Source organism: Epinephelus fuscoguttatus, linkage group LG14, assembly GCF_011397635.1.
Source record: "Epinephelus fuscoguttatus linkage group LG14, E.fuscoguttatus.final_Chr_v1".
Taxonomy (NCBI): domain Eukaryota; kingdom Metazoa; phylum Chordata; class Actinopteri; order Perciformes; family Serranidae; genus Epinephelus; species Epinephelus fuscoguttatus.
This window is the reverse complement of record NC_064765.1, coordinates 25,097,030-25,107,646: the sequence shown is the minus strand read 5'-3', so window position 1 is coordinate 25,107,646 and position 10,617 is coordinate 25,097,030. Positions and strand designations below refer to the sequence as shown.

At 40.1% G+C, this 10,617-nt stretch overlaps 1 protein-coding gene across 1 annotated transcript; it reads left to right on the top strand.

The window, feature by feature from the left end:
- The first annotated feature begins 151 nt into the window (after positions 1-151).
- spint1a (serine peptidase inhibitor, Kunitz type 1 a) lies at positions 152-9,949 on the top strand. The gene is made up of 10 exons (XM_049595491.1): positions 152-937; positions 1,493-1,650; positions 1,860-2,001; positions 5,112-5,279; positions 5,864-5,911; positions 6,043-6,174; positions 6,309-6,359; positions 6,486-6,656; positions 8,548-8,607; positions 8,857-9,949. Exons 1-10 carry the CDS (start codon positions 526-528, stop codon positions 9,039-9,041), a joined length of 1,527 nt encoding a protein of 508 aa, XP_049451448.1. The 5' UTR covers positions 152-525; the 3' UTR covers positions 9,042-9,949.
- The last annotated feature ends 668 nt before the right edge of the window (positions 9,950-10,617 follow it).

Here is a 10,617-nt window from a genome sequence, read left to right as displayed (position 1 = left end):
CCTTGTGTTTACAGTGATGCTTTACATTCACACACACACACACACACACACACACACACACACACACACACACACACACACACACACACAGGCACAGACCTCTGTCCTCGTTTTGTTTGGAGCCCCCGTCATATAGCAGCCTAAAGGGAGTGGCATCTCAGGAGTGGAATTTCACTTCCTGTATCTCCCCAGGTGAGTCACCTGGGTAATGTCGTCGACTGCTCGGGTTTTTGGTGACATTAAACAGGTGAATCTTTCGTGAGAGTTTCAGACTCGGGGAGGATCAGAAGATCACATCTGTCTGGAGAGCGTTTGCGGAGGTTTTGAAACGATTTTGTGGCTGCATAGGAGGAAGTCAGAAGCTGAAGGTTGATTTGTGAGAGGACGCAAAGTGTTTTACCCCTGTGAGGCCTAAACACTCCGTAAAGACATTGCCTTTTTTTAAGAATAAGTGGTATTTTTATTCGCTTCTGTCGCACTGGTGTGGATTTTATTCGTGTGGGGATCTTTACAGGAGTTTTGAAAATGAATCCACTCCTTAAAGGACAACTAGGATCGTGTGCGCTCCTGCTCCTGGTGTTTCTACTAGACTGCGCTTGTGGCCAGGCGACTGGTGAGGCATGCTTGGCCCAATTCAAGGAAGGTCGGGAGGATTTTGTCCTCGACACCGATGAATCAGTGAAAGACGGGGCCACGTTCATTTCGTCGCCGAAACTGGACCGATACAGGGACTGTGTGAGCGCCTGCTGCAAAGAGCCGAGGTGCAATCTGGCCCTCATGCAGAAGGGATCCGAGCAGGGCTTGGTCAGCTCCTGCTTTCTCTTTGATTGCCTGTACAAGAAGAAATATGCCTGCCGCTTTGTCAGGAAGAAAGGATACATGAGTTACATCTTGGACTCTGTTTATGAGAGCTATCTTGAATTGGATGTCCCCGCAAGTAAGACCAAAACTCTTTAAACACACTTTCAATGTTTAATTTGCATTGCAGTGTTTCTATGTGAGGCTCCAGGTAAAGATGCATATCAGAGTTTGGGCCCTCTGTTGAGGAGAATAGCACCAGGGATCCTTTATCTTTAGGATCACTGGTTAGTCATACTTTTATGTTGTGTTTCTGTAGAACTGACTGATTGCAGATTAACATTTTACATCACATGATGGAAATTGCCTTTATGATTTACATTCTTTGGGCTTTTAAGTGCAAGTTTCCCTTGACATAGCAGTCAAATTAATATTTTTTGGCTCATGTACTCAGTTAAATCAAATTAAGTACCTATAAATAATTTCTGTTAATTATTTGAATGGTTTTTGTTAAAACACTGTTCCTAATGAGGTTGTGTGAGGCCACAGGCTTGGAGCAGACACCCCCAATCCAGCATGTCCACACGTGCCAAGTCATTATGACCCCTGCTACAGGCTCAGGTTTCCTGGTGGAACTCCTGCTGTATTTGGCTTTGTAATTTTTGCTCACCCATATCCCATGGTCTCTCTCCAGCTGACACCAACCAACCGCCAATTGCCATTGGAGGCCAGGACCGGGTGGTCCAGCCTCAGGACTCTGTGACACTGAACGGCATAGAGAGCAAAGATGATGATAAGATTGTGTCCTACCAGTGGCAAATGCTCACTGGATACCCCTATGCTGTCATTGAGGTGAGTAAAGACACTGCTATGCAAAGCTGATCCTGCCAGAGCTCTTTCTGAGGGTTACACTTGAGCTTTTAATAATCCTGTGTCTGCATATCTGATAGTCATTTTAAATGTCCACTGTATTGTTCTTTATTTGTGCCCAACATTTAACTGAAAATCTACTGGTCATATTTGTGGATAATAAGCAAACACTGTCTTACAATGGCTTGTAGAAAACCAACTTTGAAGACCAGATTGTTGTGTCCAATCTGACATCTGGAGTGTACAAGTTCCAGCTGACCGTCACAGACACTATCGGCCAGTCAGACTCAACCACGGTCACCGTCCTTGTCCTGACTCCTGAGCAGTCTGAGCGTGAGTATTTTGCCTAAATGATCTTAACAGAGTCTTTTACAAAGGACAACTGCTTTCTTCAGGTTCTCTTGGAATGTATGTAAAAATGTGTCCACTCTGTGTGACAGTTGGCCGCTGTAGCTTCGTTAGTTCCTCAGAAAATGCAGATCCAGTCTGCAGAATGAATGGTTGAGTTTCAGTGGTAAACGTGAGTCATGTTTTTACCTGTATTTGTTGACCTATCTTTGGCTTATTCAGAGTCACATGCTTTGTGTTTAATGTTGGGACATAGTTAAGAGAGGATTATGCCTTTTAGTACTCAACTTTACTAAACACATTCCTAAAGTCCATAAGTCTTTCCCCTTTAGTCACATAATAATCATAGTGATAAACTTTTTATATGTACCTAGCACCTTCATACAAGAAATGCAGCAGAATTGCTTTACAATAAGGGAAGTACATTGATTGAGTGCTTCACTGAGCCCTACCATCCCACTGTCTCCACATGAAAATAGACAGAATGGACACAGTAGGCATCATAGCTCACTGTCAGCAGAACCATACAAATCAAAATTATCATAAAATTGTTTATCATATAATCAAGTAAAATTACGAACTTTTAAAAGAAATGCAGCAGGTGGAGTGCGAAAAGAAAGAGTTTCAGGCCTGTATCAGGCAAGTCATAGCCAATTAAAGTGAAGAAATAAGTTTTAGCTTAGCTTAGTTTTTTTGTAAATATATCCATCGAGCTGTCTTCCTTGGTATCCATAGGCAGTGTGTGATTGATATGGTGATACCGTCCTCAAAATATTGATATCAGAGCAGGTTGTGACTGGTGTTTTTGCTACTTCAGTGCTGCGTTTCCTTTTGTTTTCAGGTAAGGGGGTTTAGAGTTTTTCCCAAGAAACTCAACCCATTGTTTGGCATTCGTCACAAGCCGTTGTGTGTTAGTTGCTAATCAAACTTGTCAAGGCATGCTCGCCCAATTCCTGTGGACTGAATGATGAAATAGCGTGAAGATACAAAGATAAAAGCTCATGCTCACGATAAGATCAAACCTAATTTGGCTCTTGTAAGGGCAAAACTGTTGGTAGAAAAAGCTTGATATATATGTATATGTGTATATGTATATACATACACATATACACACACACACACACACACACACACACACACATATATATATATATATATATATATATATATATATATATATATATATATATATATAACTAGTGGTGTTTGTTGTCGAACAACTATTTGGTTGATGATATCACGTTTTATCTAGCGTCACTTCCCTTCAGTGGGAGAAAGAGAAAGCCACAGAGTAGCTCTCTTGGCACATTTTCTTGCTTCAGAAAACGGAAGTTAGTAGTGTGGCTTGTGTGCTTTACTGCTCCCCTAGTACCACCCCACTCTCTCCACCCCCGACTCAACGAAACCTGTCAGTCTGGTTTCAGCTTGGGTTACACAAACAACAGCCAGCATCGCAACCCTCTTCAGTATGGATTAAAAGTCTTATCATTTAAAAGTACTTTAGACTGGTGGCTGTATTTGCAGCTTGTTGGTTGATTGTAGACTGAAGGACAAGAAAAAGACTTTTAACCATTCAGTTGCTGAGTTACTGATTAACAGCTTGTGTCCCGAACAGTGTGAGGAATGTGCTTCAGTGGAATATGCATGGGCATGACAATGACTCTACATGTCAATGCTGCAGCATTTACACCACAATAATGAGTGGTTTGAATAGCAGCTAAACCCAGTCATGAATGACAATCAGACATTATAACATTTGGGAATCAAAGTGTAGCTTACAGTTCCTTGTATAGTTGTGAAGTCAGCATGTAGTGTTCTGAAACTGATACTTTACATATGTATCATCAACCACATGCAGACAACCTACATCGCCTTCTCTAACCTCATTGTCTATTTGACACAACACCACCTGTTCTTCTGAGTTGCATTTCTCCATAGAAGACAACCGAATTTGTAATTATGTGTCTGTCTTGTGAGCAGACAGACACCAAAAGAAGGAAGTGAAGACAAACTACAGCAGCAAATCCCACCACATCTGCTATCAGACGTGAGACAAAACTATTGACCTTTAGTGAAACTGGTTTGTGGATTTCAAACTAGAAGTGTTACATTGTCAAGTGTCTAGTGAGGTCATCTGTGCACATTAAATCAATGTTGTCCAGCCTTTGGATTGACCAGTGTGCTGAGTAGCTACATAAGGCAACTTTGATTACTTATAACTATATATTACACTTCAGTAAACACTGGTGAGAGTGTCAGTCCTGTCTCTCACTTCACTGAACTGTATTTGTTGCACTGTTAACAGAGGTGGGACCAAGTCACTGTTTTGCAAGTCTTAAGTCTTTGCACTCAAGTTCCAAGTCAAGTATAGAATTCGACGCCCAAATAAGTCACAATACACTTTTTACCAAATGTAATGCCATTTTAACAACGGCATAAAAACGACAGCTTAGCATTAGCTCGCTATGTTAGCATTAGCCTTGACTTAACATTCTTTCTGCAGCTTTAAATGTTGAACAAAGTTGGAAGTTGTTGTGTCTCAGTTTGTAATTTCCATCCTGCACTTTTTGCGTGCTGTAATTTCTTGTTGTTGACCCCTGTGCAGTTTTTGTATGTGAACGAAATTATACTCACTAATATAACGTTAGTTCTTCATGGTTCCGGATGCTGTTGGGTTGGTTAAGTGTTGATTTCCTGGGAATGAGTAGCGTTGATGTTAGATGATTCAGGACATGTAGGTAAATTAATTTATTTGTGACACATTTTTTAAATGACATACTTTAAGTCTTTGGGCTTTGGGGAAGGTGTCAAGTATTTTCAAGTCAAAACGCCTAGAAGTCATGACTCATTTATGTTTAAGTCCAAATCAAGTTGCAAGTCTTTTCTTGATTTTTTTTTTTCAAGTCTAAAGTAATCAAATTTGTGATTTGAGTCCACACCCTTGCTTCTAAGTGAACCATGTACATGATATCAGTGTGGGGGAAACCTTCATCTCAGACTAGACTCCTCACAATAAACTTTTTTTACTGACTAAAAGTCAAACTACAACTATTTATTGTGAATCAAACCTAATCCTTTATTTTGTGTCCCACCAGACCACTGCATGGCTCCAAAGAAGGTTGGGCCGTGTCGCGGTTCCTTCCCTCGTTGGCATTACAATGCCGCCTCAGAGGAGTGTCAGCTGTTTACGTTCGGGGGCTGCAGGGAGAATCTCAACAACTATCTCTCCGAGGATGAGTGCACCAAGGCCTGCTACGGATCAGGTATCTGTGCTTTGCGCTTTTATACTTCAATTTTCTGTTGTAGTTTTTTTTTAATGAAGACCTGAAAGAGGCCAGTGAAACTTTTGTTGAAATAGCTGGAATGGAAACAATAAAAATGACTAGTAGTTAAAGGAGCAGATTGACATTTTGGAAAATTTGCTCATTTGGTTTCTTGAAAGAATTGAAGAAAAAATCTACACCACTCTCATGTCTGTACAGTAAATATAACTAGGAGACAGTCAGCATAGGTTAGCGTAAAATGTAATCTAATTCCCTCCAGGTGGCTGTTATTGTGCTGATTTCTCACTAGCTCTTGTTCTTGTTAGTAATAATGATAATAGTAATACCACTGGGGCTACCAGAGTACTACCGCACTGCTAAAGGCCACAAATGACCACATGCACTGAAGTGTAAACGTGTCATATTTTGGTTTTGTGGGGTGTTATTTACAGAACGTCCTCTTTGTTGGGTCAGTAACTTCCTAGCGTCTCCACTAGTTGCTTGGTAAACAATACTTTTGCCTGGTAAAGTTGCCTTTTTTAACCGATTATTGAATTTTAATCTATTTTTTTCTTTTCTTTCAGAAAAAACTTCTAAAAGTGGAAGAGGTATCTCAGTTACCCCATCTCAAGGTCAGTGAATTCTGATGGATAGTGATGGAAATAGTAAATATTATACATATAATATACCTCATACACATTTCCTCTACTCCATTAAGCAGTTGATATCACAAGTGACAGTTCTCTCTGTTTATGTGCCGCAGTGCTAAGATGTGATGCTCCCTGTACAACGGAGGAATTCACCTGTGCAGACGGCTGCTGCTTGGATCCTGGTCTGGAGTGTGACTCGTCCCCACAGTGTCGTGACAGTTCAGATGAGAAGAACTGCGAAGACTGTGAGCACTGACTATGCAAACTAGGCTTCATTTTCATACAGGCTCATGGAAATTTAAATACAGCATTGGTATGACCGATAACATGTTTCCTTGAAAGACTTGCTAACTTGAATTATTATTCGTGTGCTTATCAGTGACCAACAAGTTTCGGATTCTGCTGCAGATTCCACTGGACGAACAAAAAGGTGATGTGAATTTTTAGTGGTTTTTGTTGCTTTTGATATGTACTATTGTAAAACATGCTCTCGCCGTCTATTAATACTCGACTATCTACAATCTCACCTCACCTGCTCATTTACTGTCATTCACAGTGCGCTGCACAGAGGTTCCTGACACAGGAAGCTGCAGGGACAGTATCACCAAGTGGTACTACGACCCCTACACTCTGAAATGCCTCCGCTTCAACTACGGTGGCTGCTATGGAAACGACAACAGATTTGACAATGAGGACAGCTGTATGAAAGTTTGCCGTGGGGTAACAGGTGGGTTGTTTCTTATTTTGTATTGTACAAATATGTACATCCTGGCAAATAAACATCATATTTGTGCCACTAAGATACACATTGTACAAAACTACAGGACACCACACATCCACACATCTTTCACACATACACACTGGTGAAAGGCCCCACGTATGAAGATAGTATCATTTGCCCACACCCACTCTCCCACCAGTGCATTCTCCACACATGAATTTTTTATGGTATTTTATTTTTTGTTGATGCAGTGGTTTTGTTTGGGTTGTCATTGCCTTCTATTGCTGTCTAAGTGGTCCAGCACTTTCTACTGCCTCAGGCTGTCTTACAGACTGTTATCTAATCAAGTGTCACCTGTGGTGGCCCTGGGGGAACAGTTGTCAGCTGTGACATACAAAAAAACTGAACAGGGTGAAATGTAAACTCTGAATTACTAAATTTTCAGGAAGTTCTGCCTCTTTGTTATATCCAAAACTGATGTGAAACTACTACGTTTTTAAATGTGTGTGAAAATGAAGTTATTTTTCAAGGAGATGATATGACAAAACTGCCTAAACTGCTTTAATGAATGGAATCAATATATGTAATACATATAATAGGAAATGAGTCGCTTGTAGTGATAACCACACAGAAAAATGAAAACCCCACAGCTCTATTGAAACTTCTAGCACCTTTTAACTTATTGTTTTGGTTTAATGGCCGACAACCCCAAGGTCCAGCGTGTAGGATTTAGAAGGATATATTGGTAGAAATGGAATATACATTTTTAGTATGTCTTATTCACTCTAGAATCACCTCAAAGTAAGAATCATTTTGTTTTCATTACCTTAGAATGAGCTGTTGATATCTACATAGGTAGCAAGTCCTCATCCACAGAGTCCGCTATGTTGAACCGCCATGTTTCTGTAGTAGCCCAGAGCAGACAAATCAAACGCTGGCTCTAGAGATCGTTTTTGCATTTTTACATTTTTCATGTCTGCCACAGTAGTTATCAGCCCATTCGTAATGGAAAAACAGATTTTTTTTTAAAACATGAAACTGTCTTAATCAGTGATTTTACCGGTTTAAATCGTGGGGTCTGTTGTTTGTTTTGTAGAGGAAGAGACATCTGCCAATAATTCGGCTTCCTGTATAAACCTCCTGAACAATGAACACCCAAGGAATTTTAATCCGGAGTTTACATGGGAGAAGTTTCAACTGGTTATAATCTGCGAACCTTACCACTAGATGCCACTAAATCCTGTGAATCCTACACACTGCTCCTTTAACTATTTGGTTCACTATCACCACTCTCAAGTATACGCATCAAAGTCTGTTTATAGGTCAAGAGGAGTGCTAATACTACAACTGCTGCTAACTACGTAGGTGAAAAAAGTTGTATAAATCCTTTTGTGTCTCCTGCAGTTTGGGACTACAAGTTTGAAATTGGAAAAAATAAGAAAAGAGAAGTGAGATTACCAGACGTCTGTAGCCTGCACCTCATCTCTGTTTGAGGCTAGCGGCTTGACATTAGCCGCTACTAGCATAACACACCCGAATCACTAAACAAACTGTCTGTGGTCACGTTGCATTGTGAGTAAAGTAGGCAAGTTTTGTCAAGGAAGCAGAATAAAATATTTGTATAAAAGGAATAAAATAGTACATCTCTTGTTCTGCTGCATTAATTTTGACACTTTATTGTCATTTGAGTATAACGCTAAATTGGTGGAGCACTCTTTGAAAAGTGATGTCACGGTTGTGTTCACAGCTTGTTTCTGCTGCCTTCAAGTGGCCCAAAAAATCTATTATTGCAGGTTTAATTTCCCATCAAAGCAGAGTGCACTCTTTACATGTTTTGTATATGTCACGTACCACATAAAAAAGAATAAAACTGTATCATGTCTTTTCTTCATTTCAGAAAAGGATGTGTTTGCAAGAAATAATGAACATGAACGCAGAGTGTCTGAAAGCCATACAGGTATGTTACCCCCTATCTTTTTTGTCTATGTTAAAAAAAAAAGTACAAATTGTATCAACGTAAAAAAAAAACCCAAAACTTCCTGTTCCTGGCTGTTTGGTAATGTTGTCGAAGCTTCTTTCCTCTCCAGTGCACTTATCCAGTTCACTGAGTTGCTGAGAGCAGCCTTTGATTTTATGATCTACCGTTTCAGCTTTGAATCCTGTTGTGTCGTCTCTTTTTAAAAATGTATTCTAATTACTTTAACAGGTATTATAGCGGCAGCTGTCCTTCTGGGTCTAGCTATCCTCATTCTTCTAGGCGTCCTGGTGTTCTGTATCTGCAAGGGTAAGAAGAAGTCTTCACAGCACCACCGCGTGCCCGTCAACAACGCCCCGGTCAGCTATGAGGACAGAGATCGTCTGGTCTACAACAGCACCACCAAGCCCATCTGACCCCTTTGCCCCCACCTTTGACCCCCGTCCTGGTGGTGAATGACACCGGTTGCCAGAGCTGTGTCACACACTGAATAAACTCAGATTGATGAGAGAGGAAGTTTGAATGCTGGAAGGGATTATTTTTTATTTTGTCCACAGATGGATGTGTTTTGTAAGGGTGATGTACATAGTAGGCAGAATCTGATGAAATGTGATGTTTTGATTTTTAGCTTGTTTGTAATGCAGTGGCCTGTTAAAATGAATTGTTGGATGTCACTTTGTTCTCAGTTTAACAGGCAAGGATTTTAATTAGTCTGGCGGTACATCACCACTGGATAACATTCAGGTTGTTCCCCATTAGATCAGGTTAGATCTTTGCTTCCATCAAACAATCTGAGAGTTCTTAGTGAACAGCTCTTTTCAAAATAAAGTCAGATCCTGAATGGTCCCTTGGTTCACCATGGTCTGTTACTTCAAAATAAAAGTCTAAATTCCCTTAAGTCTTAAAACTGAGCCGGGAAACTGAATGTAATGCCATATGGTGATCCCCTCAGCTTCCCAAAGTCCTGCCACACCAGCATCTTTGCTCTGCCAGATTTATTTTTATGCCGTTAATAAACCCTTGTTACACTGGAATACACTCACAGTGTGTGCATAATGTTGTATATAATCTTAGAATATTGAAAAAGTAATATTTTACTTGACAAAGTTATTTTTCTCTGATTTTTTTTTAAAAGTGTTTTTAGAACAAGCATAATGCATATACATTAAACAATGCTCACTGACGTGTTGACGTGTTGAAGCAGCCTCACTGATGAATATTCAATATTTTCAACTTCAAATGTTTGTACATATGACCTCACATAGGTTTCTGTGACTTTTGCAGTATCGTGATGTTTGTACTTAATAAATACATTAACTCAAAATGTACTTGGGTATGTTTTTTGTCTTGACTTTCAAGCAACCTCCCTCAGAGGCCCTCACTGTAGCACATACTATCCAAGCACCATATAGGCCATAATTACAGGTTGTCATTTCAGGTGTAGCTTTTCCAGTATGCCTACATGCGACACACTAACACTGGTGTGACTAACCAATAAAAAAAGGTCTGAAGAATTTTAGATGTAACACTGGAACAGCCTATATAGGACACTGATACACTGCATGTTTTATCATGTATGGATCCAGTTGCTCGGGTTTTGTGAGTATACACTAAATATAATTTACATCAACGATACATTGTATCATCGAACATTCTGTCCCCATAATTATAATTATATTTATTTGCAGTCTGCTGCATTATCAGTAATCTGTAAAGTATATTAGCTTACATAAAGAAACAGAGGTATAGCCTCAGGTGACTAAATAGCTGCCTACATTACAACATGTCTGCAGGTACTGGACTTGATTGACACATGGTTGCTATGAAGTCAACCCTTGAGTCTGCCAGATGATCAGTAACCTCCCTGAAGTAAAAGATTAATCTCCCTTTGTACTGAACCCTATGATCATATAGAGCAGAGGTGTCAAACATCCAGCCTGTGGGCCAGAACCAGCCAGACAAAGGGTCCAATCCAACCCACAAGGTCAGTGG

Excerpts from the sequence above, each read along its gene's own strand:
- spint1a (XM_049595491.1), top strand. The coding sequence starts at position 526 with ATGAATCCACTCCTTAAAGGACAACTAGGATCGTGTGCGCTCCTGCTC. Across the intron at positions 938-1,492 it reads TGAATTGGATGTCCCCGCAA|CTGACACCAACCAACCGCCA; the intron begins GTAAGACCAAAA and ends GTCTCTCTCCAG. Across the intron at positions 1,651-1,859 it reads ACCCCTATGCTGTCATTGAG|AAAACCAACTTTGAAGACCA; the intron begins GTGAGTAAAGAC and ends AATGGCTTGTAG.